This window comes from Chanos chanos, chromosome 16, assembly GCF_902362185.1.
Source record: "Chanos chanos chromosome 16, fChaCha1.1, whole genome shotgun sequence".
Taxonomy (NCBI): Eukaryota; Metazoa; Chordata; class Actinopteri; order Gonorynchiformes; family Chanidae; genus Chanos; species Chanos chanos.
This window is the reverse complement of record NC_044510.1, coordinates 9,254,599-9,276,119: the sequence shown is the minus strand read 5'-3', so window position 1 is coordinate 9,276,119 and position 21,521 is coordinate 9,254,599. Positions and strand designations below refer to the sequence as shown.

General features: G+C 42.9%; 3 protein-coding genes and 1 non-coding gene across 4 annotated transcripts; 2 read left to right on the top strand and 2 right to left on the bottom strand.

Moving 5' to 3' along the window:
• LOC115829567 (peptidyl-prolyl cis-trans isomerase FKBP10-like) lies at positions 1-6,596 on the top strand. The gene is made up of 10 exons (XM_030793701.1): positions 1-194; positions 1,303-1,451; positions 1,662-1,851; positions 2,698-2,843; positions 3,241-3,430; positions 3,746-3,891; positions 4,220-4,409; positions 5,214-5,356; positions 5,920-6,083; positions 6,229-6,596. The coding sequence occupies exons 1-10, from the start codon at positions 1-3 to the stop codon at positions 6,415-6,417; spliced, it is 1,701 nt and encodes a 566-aa protein (XP_030649561.1). The 3' UTR covers positions 6,418-6,596.
• Positions 6,597-8,347: 1,751 nt separating this feature from the next.
• Positions 8,348-14,882, bottom strand: LOC115829561 (cytosolic 5'-nucleotidase 3-like). The gene is made up of 9 exons (XM_030793695.1): positions 14,841-14,882; positions 14,100-14,198; positions 13,782-13,851; positions 13,429-13,475; positions 13,049-13,134; positions 11,984-12,073; positions 11,686-11,848; positions 9,637-9,837; positions 8,348-9,325 (listed from the first exon to the last, which is right to left on the bottom strand). Exons 1-9 carry the CDS (start codon positions 14,859-14,861, stop codon positions 9,215-9,217), a joined length of 888 nt encoding a protein of 295 aa, XP_030649555.1. The 5' UTR covers positions 14,862-14,882; the 3' UTR covers positions 8,348-9,214.
• Positions 14,883-15,814: 932 nt separating this feature from the next.
• On the top strand, positions 15,815-15,886 carry trnac-gca (transfer RNA cysteine (anticodon GCA)). Its single transcript has one exon. It is a non-coding gene; the product is annotated as a tRNA-Cys (tRNA).
• Positions 15,887-18,400: 2,514 nt separating this feature from the next.
• LOC115829891 (kelch-like protein 11) lies at positions 18,401-21,276 on the bottom strand. Its single transcript, XM_030794062.1, has 2 exons — positions 20,813-21,276; positions 18,401-19,991 (listed from the first exon to the last, which is right to left on the bottom strand). The coding sequence occupies exons 1-2, from the start codon at positions 21,274-21,276 to the stop codon at positions 18,401-18,403; spliced, it is 2,055 nt and encodes a 684-aa protein (XP_030649922.1).
• Positions 21,277-21,521: the final 245 nt, after the last annotated feature.

The following is a 21,521-nucleotide window of genomic DNA, read 5'->3' as shown; positions in this document are numbered from 1 at the left end:
ATGGAGGCAAAATTCACCGTTGCATTCCTATACTTGTCGGGACTATTCCAGGGATACAACTCTAACCCGTTAGGGGATGTGATTATAGAACGGTACTCGGTTCCCACTTTTTGTTCAAGAGAGGTGCAGACTGGAGACTATGTGCGGTACAACTATGTCGGGACTTTTACAGACGGAAAAAAGTTTGATTCTAGGTAAGGCCACAAAGTGATGAAGTTTTAACTTCATGCAAAACACTTAAAAAATCCGGCAATGGGTTGAAGATATTAGGGCGGTTCTTTGAAAGATTTTTTTTTATCGTGTTCTTGACAAGTTTGATCACGCCTCTTGCTGTGCTATGCAAAATTAACTGCGTTTGTGGTTAAGAGCAATAGACATGCCCGAAGTTTACCCTCGTCTGCAGAATTATTTAAACCATTTGAGTTTCAATCATCCGTTTCTTCAGAGACTGCTTGCTGACACAGCCGTTCGTTCGTTGCAAACGTGTCAGGCTGAGGAGTTGTCGGTCTGTTTAGGTCCACCTTATTGCGAGGTAATACGCCAATATGAGACAGTGTTAAATCGTGGGCACTCTTCTGCATTTGTAGATGTGTCCTCGAATTGTAGCTGGGTGAAATAAAGTTGCGGACCAGTTCGTTCTGAACATTTATGCCACTTCGCCACTTGAACACACTCGACTCTACAACCCATTTTCTTCAACCCTACTAGTGAAACACACGGCTGATCTGAACAGTAAGGGGGAACGCAATCGACCTGTACCGCAGTGAAACATGTTTGCATGTATACTCCAGAACAGTGAAAAGTTTTTCAGTTTTTACGCCAGGTTTGGGGGCAGTGTGATAACGAGTTGTTTCACCATGGCGGAGAGAGAGAAAGGACCTGCCGAATGTACGTCTGCTGACAGGCAGTTATCAAAAATCGTCTGTTTCAACACTGCCACGCATACATTTTGTGTTCTAAGCGATAACAGACGGCGAGGCTTTGGAACGTTCTGGCCGTCATGACAATTTATAGTTTTAACCGCAAGTGCGTTAACATTATTAAACAAGTTGACATTGCTAAACAAGAGAAAGATTCCTTTTGGTGTGACGCACTCAAAATCGGCGAAATAAAGATGCACCCCTACTCAAATGTTTACCGTTAAATCCGCTTTAAAACACATAGCTGATCAACACAGAGCGCTTCTCATAACAAACGCTGCCCACACGGTGCCCGCAAACTCCAATCATCCGATGTGTGTTGTTATAAAAGTCCCATCTCTCTCTCTCTCTCTCTCTCTCTCTCTCTCTCTCTCTCTCTCAGTGTAGATAAAGGAACTCCATTTGTGGGTCAGGTGGGGGTAGACAGTAGAGTGATCCCTGGCTTGGACAAAGGTGTTCAAGGCATGTGCGTGAACGAACGCAGAAAGATCACTATCCCTCCTCACCTCGCTTACGGAGTTCTAGGAGCAGGTAACAACCAAAAACGTTATGGGTCATGATTCCTTTGAAGAATTAGTTCATTTAAAGCACCCATTCATGTATAAGCAACTCATGAAACAAACCCTTTGAATTTAGATCTAGTCTCTCTTATGTTACCGATCCAAAAAGAAAGACAGATTGAACAGAATGAGCAAAGCTAACTATTATGTATTTTCAGACTGTTTTTCCCTTTGTTCAAAGGCACGGTGATTCCCCCAGACACAACGCTTGTGTTTGATGTTGTCTTGTTGGACTTGTGGAATCTGGAGGATAAGGTTCAGATACGTACGCTTCATAAACCAGAAATATGCAAGCGGACAGTGGAACCTTCAGACTTCATCAGATACCACTTCAATGGAACCTTGCTAAATGGAACCTTGTTTGACTCCAGGTGGGTCAATCAGGAACCTTGGATCTAGTACAGGGGAACTCCCACTGAGACATAGTGTTGTTATAGACCACAGCTTCCCATGTCAGAATGCTCTACACTTTGAGAGGAACATAGAAACATAAAGTGGCTAAAAGGTTTGAAAACACCTGTTTTTCTAATAATATACACATAATGTACAGTCCTGCAAAGACAAAGAGTAGGACCTGCAATTTCAGAACTGAGAAAAATGGCCCTTTTACTTATATTTTTGTCATCCTCGCAAACATGCTGCAGGTGGTACATGCTTTGAAACAAATCATAGTTGAACCAAGACAGTTTTTTTTTTTTTAAATGAGAAAACAGGTGTTAGAAAGACTAATTTGTGTTGAAACTTTTTCGTTTGAATTAAATGGGTATTCACTGTGCTTTACATTTGTATGGAAGGATATATAACATCAGTTTAGAAATGAGGTGCACTGCTGCACTTGAGAGCATTCTCAGATTCAAGACACTGCTGCAAAATAGATAAGTATTCAGACTCTATTCATGTATCGCACATGTAGTGAAATCCGGTGGCAAAACACTGAAATGGTGGCTTTAAAGTTACAGCGAAGCTTGGATTTACATGACAGCTCTCTGTCATGGCCTAATGGATGGTTAGAGAAATGGGCTTGTGATCAAAAGGTTTTAATCCCCTGGACTGGCAGGCAAAATGTGGGCAGATGAGTGGGTGAACAGTGGCTTTGGAACAAGAACAACAACAACAACAATAATAATAATAATAATAATAGTAATAATAATAAACGAATTCCCATTCCTTTGCCTCACAAAGAAATCTTTTTGTGTATTTTTAACTGGCCTTCACAGCTATTCTACGAACATGACGTATGACACCTATGTGGGGCAGGGATACCTTATCAAAGGCTTGGACCAGGGGCTCTTGGGTATGTGCATTGGAGAGAGGCGGTCCATCATCGTACCTCCATTCTTGGCTTATGAGGACAAGGGATATGGTAAACGTGACAATACTTATGTTTTTATACATTTTTTTTAAAGAAAGTGGTGGTAGAAAAAAAAAAAGTGTAAGTTGTAGTGCAGAGTGATATGACCAAAATCCATGTCAAGATATATTTTCATTGTGACTTGGTGAAGATAAATAGTAATGATCACTTCTTTAAATGGCACTTCCTTTAGCACTATCACAAGTAACGAAGTGATTGTTTAAGATGGACAAGAGCATGTTGAACATATTGTGTGTGTATGTGTGTATGTATGTGTGTGTGTGTGTGTATGTACTATATATACTATGAATCATTGATCCCGGGGCTAGCTAATTGAGAAGTGGGGTTAAATCATACAGCAGAAATAAAAATGCTTTTAAATCGTTCCTCTTTGATGACACCTCCACAGACACTAAGATCCCTCCACACGCCACTCTCATTTTCCACGTGCTCTTGGTCGACCTGTTCAACGCAAAAGATGACGTTACCGTGGAGATCCAGGAGATTCCGCAGCCTTGCGTCAGGAAAGCCCAGGTGGGCGATTACGTTCGCTACCACTACAACGGCACTTTCCAGGACGGAACCGCATTTGACTCCAGGTCAGAAATTAGCGACGGGTGCGCTCGGTCATCAGAATAACGAACATTCATTGCCGGTTGCTAAACTTTAGCATTTTCCTCGTAGCATTGCATCAGAGTTAAAATCGTTCCTTCCTTACCTATTTACCGACTCAAGTTTTGAAAACTGAATCTTCGGCCGTGCAAAGCAGTCTTTTATAGACAGATTCGCCCATGACAGTTTTAAAACAAGACTGCACTCATCAGCGTCTTAACCAAGCTACAATGAGTTAAGACCAGCTTGGCCAGTGAACCTAAAAGTATATATTTGACTCTGTGTTGGTCATCTTCCAACAGTTATCCGCGGAACAGCACGTATAACACCTATATTGGCATGGGCTACGTGATCAGCGGAATGGACAAAGCCCTTCAGGGTGTGTGTGTCGGAGAGAGACGCCGCGTTACCATACCACCACACTTGGCCTATGGAGAGAATGGAACAGGTGAGGAGAGAGAAAGTGAGAGGGGGGTGGTTTTCTTTATGGAGAGATTAGAGGGTAAATGTCTTGTTAAGTGGATATACCAGACTCCTGATGAGTCTTAATACCAGTTTAGTTAGTGCCCCCCCCCCCCCCCCCCGACCACATATCAGTGACTTTGGGACTTGCATGTACCCTTGGGTACTGAGCAGTGAGTTCCTTCATAAATTATGATTGCAGAGTTGGATGCGTTTTAGACTAAACCAATTAAGAAAGAAAGCTCACACTTTCTGTGTTTTCACATTTCTCTCTCTCTCTCTTTCTCTTTCTCTCCCTCTCCCTCCCTGCACAGGCGACCTCATCCCTGGTTCAGCGGTGTTAATTTTTGACCTCCACATTGTCGACTTCCATAACCCCCAAGACCTGGTAGATATCAAAGTCACCCACAAACCGGAGGCCTGCAACGTGACGAGTGGCGAAAACGACCTGATCCAGTATCGCTACAACTGCTCTCTGCTAGATGGCACTTTGCTCTACTCATCGTGAGCGTCTCCTGTCAGCTAAACATGCCAACTGCACACAAGTACTACTTTATGTTTAGCCGCATCACAAACTACAAACAAAACTTAAACCACACACACACACACAAAACATGAGGAGGAGACTGCAAAAGCTATCACGTTATGTATACAGAGCATACATTTACGCAAACAGTCACAACACTCCTCTCATACGAAATACACACAGCTACACAGCTGAAGCTGTTCTCCATTTGAACACACACACACACTGCGTAAGAAACACACTCCGCTTGCAGAGAGTGAACACGACTCACACCGCTTAGTCTCTCTGTGTGTGTACAAATCCCTCCATAAAATCTATTCAGAAAACGTGGAGGCCTCTCTTCGGATCACGGCGCGTGGCTACACGCTGTAGTCTTACGTCCAAATCAGTAAAAGAAAATGATCTGAGCCACTTGCTATGAATATGATCAGTTATTGTTTCGTCTGTTGATTTGTGTGAACCACCGTTAACCTCCCTCAAGATCAGGGGGAACCTGCCGCTGACGGAAAGCGAATCCGGATCCATCAATATTCAGTTGCCTAAGCACACAGCTAAAGCAACAGGAGTGTTAAATTAGCTAATGGAATTTCACCTGTGTAACGGCAGTTGTTACAGTATGCCTTGCCATGACTCATAATTTAGATACCGTTTTCGTACATGATGTGCAAGGTTTTGGTCTCAATGTAGTGTGTTTTGGTTCATGAGAAGCCTCTGTGTGTGTGTGTGTGTGTGTGTTTATGTTCATGTGTGTACGTTTAGTAACTTATCTGGTTGTGATGCAGGGATCAATATGACAAACCTCCACGGGCCACACTGGGCATGGGGCAGGTGATAGAGGGGCTGGACCAGGGACTGCAGGGCATGTGTGTGGGCGAGAGGAGGGTGGTTACTGTACCCCCCCACTTTGGACATGGCGAAAATGGAGGTGAGCCTGGAGTAGGAGGAAGAGCAGGTCAAAGACCAACCCCACTGAAGAGAAAGAGTGTGCTTTTGTGGGTGTGCATGTGTGTGTGTGTGCGTGCGTGTGTGTGTGCGTGCGTGTGTGCGTGTGCGTGTGCGAGTGTGTGTGCGCGTGTGCGTGTGTGTGTGTGTGTGCGTGTGTGTGTGTGTGTGTGTGCACGTGTGTGTGTGCACGTGTGCGTGCGCATGAGTGGGCGTGCGTGTGTGCGCGTGCGTGTGTGTTACAGCCAAATCGTACTCAATGTTGGCAGACACAGCTGGACTGTGATTTTAAACCCACTGGCAATAAACTTATTCCAAACATTGACAACTTTGATGAGGGGCGTGTTCTAAGAGAATCTCAGTTTTTTGCTTAAATAATTGATGTATTTGTTTCACTGACAAGTAATATTATTAAAGAATTTTGATATTAGCCTTTCTTGTTTTGAACTTCTTTCTCGTTCTCTCTTTTTGATAACTCTTATCTAACATTTGTTTTCCTCCTTCTCTTAACCTTGCCTCTCTCTCTCTCTCTCTCTCTCTCTCTAGGTGTTGGTGTGCCTGGTAGTGCTGTGTTGGTCTTTCAGTTGGAATTATTGGAGCTGCAAAAGGGTGTTCCTGAAGGTTATCTGTTTGTATGGTTGGAAGACAGTCCTGATCCTTTGTTCCCAGCATTAGACATGAACCAAGACCAGGAGGTCCCTTTGGAGGAGGTCAGTCACACACACACATGCACACACAGTCTTTCTCAACTTTTTTTCAGCAGAGTGATTAATCACATGGAACAGTAGTTCCAACAAACAAAATACATCTCCTCACTTCTTACTCCCTCTCTTTTTTTTTCTCCCCCTCCTCCAGTTCTCCGCCTTCATAAAGCTCCAGGTGTCAGAGGGCAGGGGACGCATGAGGCCCGGGGTGGACGAAAACACAGTCATCAAGGATATGTTCACCAATCAGGACCGTAACAAAGACGGCAAGATCACCGCAGACGAACTGAAACTGAAAACCGATGAGGACGACGAGGCACCTTCACACGATGAACTGTGAGAAAGAGAGACACAAAAAAAAAGACACACAAAACCAACCGAAACGGACAGCAACCAAAGCAACACAATACAAACTCAATGGAGTCCAGGGGGAGGGAAACTGATTTAACTCACGCAGTTTTGAACCACACTACGTTTTACTTAACACGCAATAACTGATCTACAAAATGTCTTGAAAGATAAAATTAAGTTGGTGGGAAGTCAACCCACCTTCCTTTATTCTCTCCAATTTAGTTATGATTGCATATGAAAATTGGTCCACAAACACGATACAACTCCAAAGGTAGCCCACACGCGGATCGACGTTCCTTCAGTGAACACTCCCAAAATCCAGGGGTAATCAACAGCAAGTCCGTTATCAATGTTCTAGTTCATGTTATGGTCTTATGAGCCTTCCCTTTTTAATACCTGTGGGTTTGATTACCATAAGCAAACACACCCCTTTACCACTGACAGTATGTCCATATCTTGAATCCATTCTTAACCATTATGTTAGACACATCATTACTGATCCCAGGTCTGTGAAAGAATGTCACAGCAAGTCTATTTTAAGGAGGTATGGCTGTAACCCTTGTTTGAATGTTCTGCTCATATTTCCCTTGTGTCCTACACTCTAATCAGGATTATAATTTCTCCTTCCATTTGCTTTATGTCTCCAGCAGTAATCTGAATCATTAATGTTTTTTTGCAGATATTGTTCAGTAAGTAGCAGGAGGTTTTCTCGCAATATTTGGGCTTGTTCAGGATTCATGGGGAATGCTAGAGAATATTTGCAATCATGTGATTGTCAGGTGCCACATTTTTAATCCGTGTCCTCAACTGGTCAATCTTGTCAAATTAGAGATTAACATGAAGACAATCAGATTAAGAGTATGGCAAGAGTTAGCATTCTGCTTCATTTTAAACGAATCGGTTCAGGGGAAAAAACTGAAATTTAGTTAATCAGTGAATTCCGTTTTTTTATTTTAACAATATTTTTTCTGCTCAAAAATTTAATTTCAGTTCAAAAATTCACCTTCTAACAAGATAACTGATAACGTTTTTTGTAGATGGGGTTCTTCAAATGTGTGAGAAAGCGTACGGGCTAGTTACTGCCACTTCATTAGACTACAGCATGGATCCTGGGATTGTTGACTGTCCAATTTGTATTATGTAATCCGAAAATATGACACGAGGACCGAAGGGTAGTGTAGGGGGGAGTGGGTTTTGTGCAATACTAGAGGTTTTGTAAGAGTTTTAAGTGCCTTTGCAAAATGTTTAAGCACCAAAGAAGCCAGTAGATGTTTTTATAATAAAATAATGGACCAAAAAAAAATGTTCGTCCATTTTCTGTCTTTTGCTAACACAAGTTCTGATGTGTAAGTGGCCAGTAAATAGTTAAAGGTCCAAAGATTCCACAAATTTCTCCAAGGCATCTTTGCTACAGGTCTTTACAAACACCCAGCTGCCTTAAATTTCACCAGGGTATTTGCTCAAGTTTGTGACTTGTCTAAGATGAATGTTATGCAACTGTGAAGAGTTAAAGGTGAAAGGTGGTTTCAAGCTAAGTCAGCAGTATTGCTGGAGAAGATTCTGGACTAGATACTTTTTTTTTTTGCATACCACATGTAACACAAACTGGTGCATGTAAAGCTGTTAAAAATGTCATCAACCACATAAATACATCTAGATCAACCATTATTCATCCATGTACAACTATTTTGAATAGATGGTGGCTGATTGTTTATGACATATATAGTTTTTTTTATTTTTAATTGATTTTTTTAAAGATAGATAGATAGATATAGATATGTACATGCATATCCAGATAAACAATATTGATGTTTGAAGAAATAAATAGAAATAAATGGATCAGACACTTCCATCACACAGCAAATTAAAACATCCATATTTTTTTTTTTTATTGAAGTCAAAGAGCTACAGTGGACATGATTAGTTGTGGACACAATCAGATAACAAGTTTTCCCTTTAGTTAACACTTCAGCAATACTGGTACAGCAGTCCTTAAAACAACCCGGGGTTATCATGTCTTCTCTGAGTCCTCATGCTGATTTGAATTCCCCATCTGTCAAACTCTTAAAATGCATTTACTTTCACATCAGCTCAAGTGAACACTGAACATAATCAGTAACTAGGACGAGAAAAAGAAAAAACGGATTTGAGTATGTGCGCTTCTGCTTCTGTAAGGAGAGGACAAAAACAAGTAGTAAACAGAAATTCTGCCAATTCTGCTTTAAGATCCGGTCGCTGGCTGTGTCTGAGATCCGCCTCTGGTCCCTTGTGTTGCTGACTGCTTGGGTTTTGCCAAATTCTAGACTATCGCCATTTTAAAAGACAGCACTGGGAGGCTTATCCTCTAAATATAGCCCAGCGTCCACCTCAAAAGGCAGACGGACGGAACCATACTGGTCTGTGGTCTTCACACTATTTACTGATAACACTGTATAACTGGGAGGAGCTGGAAATCCAGCTGACAAGATGGGACGTTGAATAGCCATCTATGCAATCGCTCATGCAGAGGGGAGAGTTACCGAATTAGCCATTTTGATTGTTTTGATAAATTTCAATTGTATTTAAAGAACATACCTCCCGTGCTCTCAGCTGCTTAGCCAAATAGTGCTGCTAACTTCCAGACAGTTTAAAGACTATTACACTAATGTTCCACTAAACCCAGCCTTTTCATGATGAATGCGGGGGTTCTGCCTTTTTGTTCTGTTGACAGCAGTTTGCTATACATGGACCTGCAAATGCAGCTGTTGTCTCTGATTGTATGTCCAGATGTGCTGGGGGTTAAAGGGTCACTGGCTGCCGGTGATGTAAGACAGGATGGCGTTGGGTACGTCCAAGGTCTCGTCTTTCACCAGGACAATGTCGTAGGTGTTCAGGTAGGACTGCTTCCTCTCCTCCACCTGAGACAGGGAGAGATGGCAACTGTGAGCGTGTGCGTATATGTGCGTGTGTGAGGCTTCTGGCGGAAGCATTCTATCCCAGTCTGTGTTGTATCTCTTACGATGTGTAAATACAAATTTTGTATGTGTGCTGTGAAGTATACTTGTTGATGCTGTTCTCTGTATACAAGCACATGTGCACCGTATGTGTGTGCTTCTAGACCTTATCATTGTGCTATCTCTCTTTCTCTTCATGAACTCTTCAGTTAAGCATATGCTATCTTCTGGAGGTTTTCCAATTTGTGTGTGTGTGTGTGTATGCGTGTTTTTACCTTGTCATTGAGGTATCCTATCTTCAGAATATTCTCCAGGTTTTGGACTCCGTCGGCCATGGTAAGGTCACCCAGTGAATCCCCCAAAAGTAGGACGTTATGTCTGGCCCTGAGCTCCTGGAAGTGGCCTGTGTTCAGGAGCGCTCCTTCACGTTTGTTATAGATATGGATCAGCTCCCCTTTAAACGCTCGCAACACACCCTATAAACAGGAAAATCGGGGGGGGGGGGGGGGGGGGGTACAGGTTCATACTGGATACTTTGCCCTTCTTTCCTAAAGCAAAAGAGAATAGCTTTAAAGAGCTGCTATGTTTTCTTTTGGATTTTTCAATGTTGCTCCATTAGTAAAGTGTGCAAATTCCCCCTTATCCCATGGCTTATTGAACGTTCCTATCTTCCATATCTCATCCAGCATCAGTGCTCCTAAAACTGCTTTTTATAAGGATAAGATCAGCAGTACCTCTGACATTCGGAAATTGTTTTCCACCTTCAATACACCACTCAATCCACCACCACCACCTCCACCAGACACGAACCTCTCAGCAGATACCTTTGCCTCTTTCTTCACTGAAAAAGTGAAAAGTGGCGGCCAATCAATAGCCAATTCTCTGAACCACCCAGAGACAACCAGTCTCCCCTGGCTAAGGGTGCATCACCTCCCTCACTCACCCTTCTCACTGAGAGTGAGGTATCTAAGCTCCTGACACGTAGCCATCCGACTACATGCCTGCTGGACCCTATTCCCACCAACCTCCTCCAAGCTGTATCAGCCACCATTGTGCCAGCAGTCAGGCATGTGACAAATACTTCACTGGCTTCAGGAACGTTTCCAAACGCGTTCAAACTGGCTCGGACAACACCTCTGCTCAAAAAGCCTTCACTCAACCCTGCTCACGCTGAGAACGACCTACCAGTCTCTTTACTTCCATTTCTATCTAAGGTTATCGAAAGGGCGGCTTTCAAACAGGTCTCAGAATTCCTCACTCGGAATGACCTCCTTGATACAAATCAGTCAGGCTTTAAGAGTGTCATGACTGATGACCATCTATCCCTCTCCAGCCAGGTTGCTTTGGTCTCCCAGTCATGCTGCTTTGCTCTTTACAACATAAGGAAAATCAGGCCTTACCTGACTCAGTATGCCACCCAACTCTTGGTACAGGCCATGGTTATCTCTTGGCTTGACTACTGTAATGCTCTTCTAGGGGGTCTCCCAGCATGTACAGTGAAACCCCTACAGATGGTCCAGAATATGGCAACTCATCTGGTTTTCAATCAGCCAAAGAGGGCACACGTCACACCGCTACTCATCGACCTCCACTGACTACCCATGACCACCCAAATCAAATTCAAGTCACTAATGCTCCCTTACAGAGTGACTTCTGGGTCCACACCCATCTACCTGAACTCGTTAATACAGGTTAATGCTCCTTCTTGCCCACCGCGTTCCTCCAAGGAGCATCATCTGGCATTGCCATCCCTACACACAAGGCAATCTCAGTCCAGACACTCATGATTCCCCAATGGTGGAACAGGCTACCAACTGCAATCAGAGCAAGGGTGTCCCGCTCTATCTTCGAGAACCTTTTGAAGACTCACCTTTTCCGAGGTCACCTCCTCTCCTAACAACTAAAACCTTTAACACCCTAACACGCCTTACTCGCACCCACTGTGTTCTTCTCTACCTACCCTCCTGCCTCTGTCTTGAAAGAAAACTTGCACTTATTGCTTGCACTTCTAAAACAGATGTAATACTCAGCACTTAATCATAGGTCTCTCACTATACTGGAGCTTGAATTGTTTCCCCACTTGTAAGTCGCTTTGGTTTGGATAAAAGCGTCAGCTAAATAAATGAATGTAATGTAATGTAATGGACTGGTCTGTGTCGAGAACACATAGATGGAATCCTCAAGCCATGTTCTTGACATACTTCATAACTTCAAAACATTATTGTTATTCATTATTCAGTCTGTTGTTGGTTTAGAACACTGCTGTGACCAGTGCAATCATAAAAATGCTTTAGGAAAAAGGTGACAGAGGCCACAGTACTTACAGACTCATCAAAGTCCATATAGTTGGAGAAAACTTTGATGTTTGGGTGGAAAACCCCCGCCTGCCGGATCACCTCCTCCAGGACATCACCGATGCCTGCGGAGAAGATGAGCAATGGGACGTCCTGATCCCTAAGGTGGTCAAAGAACTGTCGGTACCCATCCCTGAAGAGCAAAGACACCATTCTCATCATCATCATCATCATCATCATCATCATCATCATCATCATCATCATCATCATCATGGTCGTCATTGTCGTCTTCATCCTCTGACAGCATGATGGTGACAGGTGATCTTACCTGAGCATTGCGTCAGACTCCTCCACCACTATAGCGAGCCGGTCCTTTCTAATCTGCTGCTGCACCAGAAGGTCATGGGCTTTAGTCCACCTATACAGCAACACAACACACACACACACACACACACACTTAATATTTCTCACCAATGCAGTTTGAAAGAACAGATTTTAACCCCTTTCACACATGCACTGCAGCCCTAAAACAATCTAGACTCTAAGCGGAGGGGCTTTATGTGTGAACGCAAACCTCTGAATCAGTCCGATCAGATCCTAAACAGACTTTATTCTACTAGCCCCCTAGTGCAAAGTCTGTTGTATGTTCGATTGAGTCCATGTGCAAATACAGTGGATTATAGTCCAGAGAATGCACAGCGAACAAGTGGGCTTGTTGATGCCATTTACAAACATGTGACTGGTGCGAAACCAGAAGAATACAAAACATCCGAGGGTGAAAAGGGAGGGCCATTCACACGAGGACGCCAACGAAAATGTCTAAGTGGAGAGACGATGAGATTCAGGAACTTCGATCGATAAGGGCCAACGGCGAAATCATCAGGCAAAAGTCGGTAGCCTCGCCTGCCATTTTCGATGTGTTGTAAACAAAACACTGCGATTTTCGCAGCGTACTTTTTGTGTCATGTCCTGCCTCCTGCACGCTCGACTCAGGTCCCACCCCTCGCCTAAACCAAACGGAGTATTTCGATTAGGTGAGAACGTGTCTGACACTGACAGTCTCCTGTTGTGTGCCACATGTATGAAAGGGCGACTTTAGACAAAACACGAACCTGATTCTGCGGACGCAGTCCATAGCGCATGTGTGAAAACGGCTTTCAAGAACAGACTGACACAGCAAACACGTTAAAAACCCTGATTCAGTAACACAGGATAAAATTGTATCGGCAAAGAGCGAGCTGCTCATTCTCTAATACGACTTAAGGCAGTAGTTCAGGATGAAAAACATATAATGAACCACGTGCTGTTTACCTTTTCTAGTCAGTATCTGACTTTCAGTTCCTGTTATATATTAGTTACAGACTCCACATCTATAAATATTAGAATAACTCACCACTCTACCATCAGCGGCAGCTTTTCGTCCACTGAACGTGAAGAGTCAATCTCAATTGGGTAGTACGTATTCAGCAGGTCCTTAAGCTACAGGGAGAGAGAAAAGAACAGGCAGCCTTACACACTGTAACATACACATGGATGTCTCAACTGCAAAATACAACAACTCAGCAGAATTACAGCAATATCTACAGTAGCTCTAACCTAAAAGTATCTACAGTCCATTGCTGAGAGACTTCAGCAATCTGCTGAGGGGTAAAAAAATTCCAGCTGGTTATTGGGCAAGTAAATGCTCATGATACAAGATTGAGATACAGACTTTTACAACAGTGTCTGAAAAGGCCTTGATTGGTTTCAGCATAAGAATTTTGACCCATTCACCTTGGCTTTGCACTCCTCACTTATCAGCTTGCTGTTGTCCAGAATATCTGCAAACAAACATCATTTGCGCAAGTCAATGAGGAATGATCAGATGATAAACAATGAAGAGCTTAATTTATAGATGTTACTGTCACATGCTACCAGTTTATTCAGATGAACATGCAAGCAAATCATCAGTTTAATTTTCAAAGAACTCCAATATGGATAGCTTTACTTTTATATTATCATGTGGGACTCTCTCTCTCTCTCCCTCCAAAGACCGCACCCATTCTTTATCTCATTTTTACATTTTTATTACTTTCCTTCATTCGTTTTATGTTTCCTTCATGATTGTTTCCTTCCTGCATACTCACTGTGGCAGGTGGGGCAGCGTTTGCCGTTGTGAGCGAATCTGGTTAGCGTCATGTCGAAGTCTGAAATGACCTACAACAAAAAGGCACATTCTACACCGTCACAGAGGCAGATATACACGTGTAATATTTATTGAGTTATTAGAGCACAATCACAATACGCTAATACTGTAATAAACATGTAATACAAGGCGATTGAACGCGTTATTGCGATAGATTTATAGCTCATTTGGAAAAACAAACAAACAAACAAAAAAACAGAGCCAATATTTATATGTACATATAATCATCTTGCAGTCGATTTTGTTCCCAGCGACTTACCTGTAACGTGTTGGGTCCTGCTTGTCTCATGGAATTCAGTGTCTCTTCTACACGCTGTGGATCACGCATTGAAACAGACTCCTTTGACAATTCTGGAATCTGTGCAAAGGAAGGAGGACAATAAATATTAGGAGAGGCTTCCCGAAGCACAGTAGCGCGTGTCGATCAAATCAACTGAAACCTGCAGCTATGAGCAAGCAGAGAAAAACACTGCGACTATATTTAAGCGTTACAAGTTGCATTACTCTAGTGTGGGATTTCAGACACAACTATTTGACAGCACTGTGAATTTCCGAGGCATAATACATAGGCTAGAATTGAGACTAAAATAATTTATGTAACATGTGTCAGTCAAACGTTTGACGCTACAACGTTCAGTTTCTCAACGTTCGCAATGTGCTCAGTCTTATTCTGAACTGCATTTGACCAGGAGAGGCCCTAATGTCGGACAAATATATAAATAACTTCAGATACATTGAGTCGGTGTTAGGATGCATCATGCACATGTGAACAATAGGAAAACCATAGAAGCTGATTAAGACAAATGAAGGTTGCAAATACGAACTTCGGAGAAAAAAGTCTGTTTTTTGAGTGCATATATCTGATATTCTGTGAGGCGTTTGTCAGCATATCTGACGTGTACACAAAACATAATCAAATGACAGTAGTTCACGCGCTAACAGCTAACTCCTTGGACAACTTCAAAGCCACTCACCGCACAGGTCAAACAATATAACGTACCATTTTGATATGAGACGTCATCCCGTTTTCAAATGGAAAGCTTTAAAAAACGGACGTACAAAGTACATGCAAATCTATGTGCAACAGTTATAGGAGCACACAAAACTATAAGATCCACCAAGATATATGTAAACTGAAAAAGACAGACTGAGAACAGACTTACTTGCTACATATGATATAACTATTGTACGTACTTTTAATAGTTCCGCAGTAGAACAGTGAACGAATGAATAGTTCCGACCTGTCACGACGTAAAGAAAATAATAATTTTGCGGCACCATGTAAATCTTCTTCAAAATCAGTAGAAGAAATCACGAAATAATTAAACGGATTTGCTTAGGTTTCCCCCGCTGTAAACATTATTTTTCATTTCACCTTCGTTCATTCACATGTGGGGTACATCAACGTACGTCGGAATACCGCGGAGCGTCATAGGGATGAGACAAAAAGATGGCCCTCTGTAGCAACAATTCATAATAAGAGGAGCGGTGCTATTACAACCGCACAGATATGGAGAAGTAAAGATTAAATACAACTACACAAGTTCTCAACTCTCCAAAAGATCCACCCCACACCCACAGACATGCATCTCTGCCTCTCCTTTAGGAAGTAAGGACAATCACAGAAACAACTTGCATAAGAATTTTCCATTAACATCTATGTAAAACAAGTTTATAAGGTTAGATGCTTAACAGCGTATTTATGGACTGTTACTCTCAAGTGTGAATACTAACCTGCAGGTTTATTTCATGGCAATGTGACACCTCTATGTGGCCATTTGAAGCAACTGCAGGCCTTGACAGAACTGAGAAGATCACATCACCATCACCATTGCCATTGAAGAGTTTGCAATTGCTCACAGTTGTAAAATAGTTTCACACACACGCATACATTTGGACTTATCCCTCCAGGTGTCAGGATACCTTAATTCTTTCTATTTGAATAGGAAGGTGGAGCACTGCAGTAGCAAAACAGGGGGTATAGCTCAGTGGTAGAGCATTTGACTGCAGATCAAGAGGTCCCTGGTTCAAATCCGGGTGCCCCCTTTTTTGACAGTAAATCCAGGACAAAGCAAAATACACTTGAATACAGTGCTTTAGATATGACAGGTGTTTGCCAAAAAGGCATAAACTTAGAGGATATACTTCTTCATTTCATTCTTCACAGACAAAATGGTCCTATATTTGTAGACCAAATCCTTTAATCCATAAGGAGGATGCCAGTTTAAATAAGTAGATAGAAACAAGATAAACAAGTAATTTTTGTCATTACTGTATTATTAGTGTTAACTTTTGCCAAGTCATGTAGAAAACAGACTACCATATCCGACTTTGTGACTGGAATTGACTCTAAAAAGACTGAAAGATACTTCATATTTCAAGAAATGACCCCAACTCTTATTTGAGACATCCGTCATTAGGAGAATGTTCCAAAAATATGACTTAAAATGATTTTTATTTATTGCATGTGAAAACATGAACATTTCTTGGACTTGCACTTGTTTGTTACAATAAATAACTTTCTACATGCAAGAAAGATACATTCCTCTGATTTAGCAATTTGTTTGACAGGGATAGCACAAAAGCAAAGAGTCTCCATCATGTCTGCTTCTCTTTAGTACAGCTTTGTCATTTTCAGTATACAAGATATCTGTCCTACTGCTCACCTACTACAGTGAGATTATCTAGATAATGGCAAAATGTGACAAGGAATTGTGACAATCATAATACTGAGGACAGTTCTAACCTTGATGGAATAATCATCTGCAATACACACACAGTGCCAGGTAGACAGAGAGAGAAATAGACAGAACGCGCGCGCGCACACACACACACACACACACACACTTAGTGCAACCCCAGAGCAGTGCTCAACATAAAATACTTTCATTTAATATTCTGAAGTGCAAAAACAATCTTAATCCCTTTTTTTTAAGCTGGGAACATTCAGTCAGTCACTGCTCATCAAACAGCTCTGAATGAAAATGATAAGACTTTTCACAGTTAAGAATGGACATAGTAAATCCTCGTATCTAAGGTCAGTGGATTTAGGAGCACTAATTCTGCTGAAATCATTTGAGAACTCCCATGTCTAGTGTGAAATTAAGGTGACCTTGAATTGGATGGAAACAATCTTTGCCTCATTTTCATGACCTGAACTGAACAAATACTCAAGTGCAAAAACCAGTCAGACAGGTCTTAGTACTCAAACACACTATGCATACATTACGGTATCTATAATATTCATATGGTATATACCATAGCCATAATATGTTCCTGTATTAACGGAATGTTCACAATGGAATGAAGAACATGAAATCCTACATTCATAGAGTGAGAGTGCAGAAACAAATTAAACTTGTGGTTCTCTGAGGAAAAAATAACAATAAACAAAAAAAAATTTAAAACAAAACAAAACTGCTACATCAAACAAAAATTGTTGAAGTAGGAGAATGTAAGCATATCTCTCAATCTTTAGTCAGTCTCCTTTGTTCCCTCTTTTCAACTGTGACATTTCTCATCGTGTCATGGCACATTGCTATGTAGTCATCAGCAAAACAATGTACATTAGGGCTTTGGAATCCATTAAGAGCAAGTCAGACGAGAATGAAGACTAATTTACTACCTTTCCCTTAAGGGATAAAAAGGACACCACTGAAGGCTGCAAAGCCATTAATAAGCAGGTATGAAGCCATACTATCTTGTCTGAAACCAATTAATTACAATCTATAAAGAGTCTAGGTTATATTGTTTGATTCATTCCTTTCAAGCTGTCAGAGGCATACTGATTGCACGCTTCAACAAAGCAAATCTACTAACGATTCAGCAAAAGCCAGGCAATTAGATCGCTATGACGATTTGGCGTGTGGAGATTGTCAAAGTGACATAATGGAACGTCAGATTTGGAATCTGTCTCTAACAAGCTGTTTTCCATGAAATGGTTTTATGCCCTCACAAACTCTAATGATGAAATTTTCATCCAACTACACGATTGCGTTGCAATATGCTGCGTCTTTTACATTATGCAATGAGACCATAAAATACATGTTTGTATATGTAATATACAATAAAATACAAAACATGAAATGCATGTGAGTCAAATGACAGTCGCTGTATACTATACATTACATGCCAGGCAGTCACATCTCTAGCAACAGCACACATGTTTGTCCTCAGGACATGTCAGTCACTTCATGGTCTGTAAGACCAAAAGCTTTACCTCAGAATCACAAAAGAATTGCCTACTTTCCATTAGTTCTGAGGTCTGGTATTGCACAGTGTGGTGTTGAAGTAAACACCAGGGCATTCGCGGTAACTCACAATCTCTCGAACGTTTTTAAAATCTTTACAATCCCTGTCAATCACTGTTCTTGAAAAAAGGCCTCAACTAGGATGAGAACTCTGTGATGAAAAATGATATGTTTAATGGATGGCCCTGAAGGTGATGGCAGCAAAGATTTTTATAGGTTACCACTCCCTCTTCTGCTCGCCTCCCAACTCTTTATTGGCTAATTCAACTGACGGACAAGATCATCCATGAAAGGAACCTGGGTAGAGTCCTTAGCACTCAATCTGTGACTGCAGCTGTCTGCGCAGGGTGAGCGTACGGCGATGTAGCTGCTGCATCTGTTGCATGCGGTCTCGCTGGCGTGCTAGGTTCTGTGGCATGGGGTAACGCTGACAACCATATAGGAAACGGTAAGGGATGCGGACATGACACGCTGTGGCGCGACAGCGAGGTTGCGGCATGGGCGGCAGGAGCATCCAACGTTTACGTTCGGCGCAGTAACGGTAGGCTTCCTTTCGGTATTGCTTGTCCACGTCATCGCTGTTCTTCCAGCCGCCAATGACAAACACGTCATCGTGGAAGTGGCAGACGGCCGCCCCCTCGACGCTAGTGACCTCAGGAGGTAAGCTTTCCAGGATCTCATCGGAGACACGCCCGCCAATCTTTTGCCTGGCTGCCTCATCCCGCACGTTGGAATAGCTCTTGGGACAGCAGGAAGCTGTATGATAGAAGTTGGTGGAGGCTACAGCCATCTGGAACAGGCAATAGTTGTCAATGAGCGGGAGCGAGTCCACATCCTGCCATTGTCGGCTCTCCGTGTCGTAACGTGTAGTCACCGTCTTCAGCCCGTCATCACTGTCAGAATCCACGGGGGTGCGAGCTGTGACGTACACGTAGCGGTCCTCCACGCTTATGGCTTTGACATCGCGCAAGATCTTGGGTGCTGACTCCAAGTTCAACCACTTGTCCTGGTCAGGTTCGTAGATGCTTACGTCCTTGAAGCCGGGGCTAAAGTTGCCGTGACCACCGATGCTGTATAGGATATTCTTCACGCAAGTGAGGCCAAAGGAATGTTTCCGTGTGGTCAGGTTACTCACCTGTTCCCAGGTGTTACGGTTGGGGTTGTAGCGTTCTACCGTCTTAGCAAATCCTGGCTCCATGGAACCAGCCACATAGACATGTGACTCAGTGGCAGCTATGGCGTGACCATCCAGGTGGTTGTGAATGTGCGGTAAGTTGACCCAACGGTCCTCATACACAAAGTAGCCAACACACTCACTCAAGTAGTCGCCCCCTTCTGAAACCCCTCCCACCACCATGATCACATCCATATTCTGGCCAAAGCGGGGCTGGAAGGAGGCAGCGTAGGAAGACCAAAGCTCCAGGTCTGCTGACTTCCGCAGGTTCTCGAACCGGATGGCGTGGCCTTCCACTGCTTCGGAGACCAACCGTAAACAAGCTTCGCTGGCAGCCACCAAACGCTCGTTCTTTACCACCCTGGTCAAGTAAGTGGGCTTGATCTGGGGTAACCTGAGGAGACGGAACAGCTCTTCGAAATACCTCCCGCGCTCCTCTTCGTTTCTCTGCACCCACTTCACCACGGCCTCGAAAAGAACCTCCTCCGAATCCACAGTGATCTCGGCGTCAGAGAGCCAGTCCCGGACCAGGTGGAAGGGAAGCGTGTAAAACTCTTCGTCCTGGATGACCTTGTGGAAATTGCGGCGTATCATGTCAGCGGCTCGCAGCGCGAGCTGGTCAAGCGTGTACATGTGAGCCAGGCTGTGTACGGCCACACAGTTGGCCAAGCTCAGTTTCTTCTTCAGGAAGTCCCCACAGAACTCCTTCAGCTGCACCAGCAAGAACCTAAAACGAAAAGAAAGGAAAGACTGACTCAGGTTCATGCGTTGAATCCACAGACTGCACTATATCATGACATTAATTTGACGTTAAGAGTTGAGTTGTCCACAGGCCATTCTCATACTGCAGAAACGTGTCATACTTTTACCAAAAAAACTGTTCAGATTCAAAACAGACAATAAAGGTTTTAAATTTTAATTTAAAATTTGGATGATTTCAAAGAAAACCATAGCATAATGATTCACAAAAGCTCTCCCACACAAATAGATATAAAAACTAAATAAATAATCAATCAAATATGTGTTGATATGTTGATGCAACTGGACAGGAGAGAAGGGTTCAATTAATGCTACTGAGCATTTTAACATGTAGCCTAATTATGCTGCAATAATGCTGTCAAGTGTCCTAGGTTTATCATATATTGCCTCATAACCAAAGGTCACAGCAGGCTAGCCAAAGCTGAAAAGCCCAAATCCTTGTCAATAGAGATGTGCGTGTGTGTGTGTGTGTATATATATATATATGTATATATATGTATGTGTGTGTGTGTGTGTGTGTTTGTGACCCTGTGCAGGTTAGTTACAGTAGCCTATCTTATGAGGGCTGTTATAAATTTTGCAGATTCGGAATAAAATTAGTGAAATTAGTTGCTCCTCAAAAAGCAGATTCTACATCAATCTCCACTGAACATGGTAGATCAGTAGAGAACATAACACTTGTCACGGAGAGTGACCACATAATAAATCAGTAAGGAAAAATGTATTTAAAAGGAGGAACCTAAATAATGGTAGCCTGACTATTAGCCGGACATGGACAGATAGCCTTACCTGTCGGCCAGCTCCAGCACTTCGTGCACATTGCAGGTGCTGACCCGTATCTGCCCCGTGTACATGTACTGAATTACGCTTTCCACCGTCTCTGGATCCGGCCCAGTCTCCGAACTCCATTCTTTCATCTCTACACGACGGGACAGGGACTCTGAGAACTGGCCACTAAGCAACGGGGTGAAGTAGTCGGTTGCTGCGGCCAGCACTGACCGGTGAGCTGAGAATTCACAGCTTCGGACATTCCCAGTTGCCGCCCCACTACTAAAGGCAAGTGTCACGTCGCAGAAAAGCCCTTGCTTGCGCTGTTCGTTCTGCCGGTGAGACAGCTCCGAGCAATGGGAGGATGAGGTAAAGTCCTCGGCCTCTTCAGTGTCCCCATCCCCGGCGAGAGAACCACCTGGACTGCCACCGCCATTCCCACTGCTCCGGGTGGTGTCTTCTTGGTTTGGAGCTGCAGTTGCCATACCAGTGATGGAGGATATTATGCGGAATTGCAGTAAACTCGTGTGCGACAGTACACACACGCAGACACACATACATAAAATCAAAACACAGACTGTGCGAATGACATGCGCAGTGAATCTCAGGCAGTACCGGATAAGATGACGTAGGATAACAATGCCCATAATAAGCGTCAGCACCGCTCTTGGAACAGTTTCGATGTTGGGACAATGTAATGAATTTTTTTTATTCATGTCGCGTTTCTTTG

Bases quoted from the DNA above. Each gene is read 5' to 3' on its own strand.
- LOC115829567 (XM_030793701.1), top strand. From the start codon at position 1: ATGGAGGCAAAATTCACCGTTGCATTCCTATACTTGTCGGGACTATTC. The intron at 195-1,302 runs GTAAGGCCACAA...TCTCTCTCTCAG, and splicing joins GGAAAAAAGTTTGATTCTAG to TGTAGATAAAGGAACTCCAT. The intron at 4,410-5,213 runs GTGAGCGTCTCC...GTTGTGATGCAG, and splicing joins GGCACTTTGCTCTACTCATC to GGATCAATATGACAAACCTC.
- LOC115829561 (XM_030793695.1), bottom strand. From the start codon at position 14,861: ATGACGTCTCATATCAAAATG. The intron at 13,852-14,099 runs GTAAGTCGCTGG...TTTTTGTTGTAG, and splicing joins CAGGACCCAACACGTTACAG to GTCATTTCAGACTTCGACAT. The intron at 11,849-11,983 runs GTAAGATCACCT...TTTGCTCTTCAG, and splicing joins GAGTCTGACGCAATGCTCAG to GGATGGGTACCGACAGTTCT.
- LOC115829891 (XM_030794062.1), bottom strand. From the start codon at position 21,276: ATGGCAACTGCAGCTCCAAACCAAGAAGACACCACCCGGAGCAGTGGG. The intron at 19,992-20,812 runs GTAAGGCTATCT...TTTTCGTTTTAG, and splicing joins GTGCTGGAGCTGGCCGACAG to GTTCTTGCTGGTGCAGCTGA.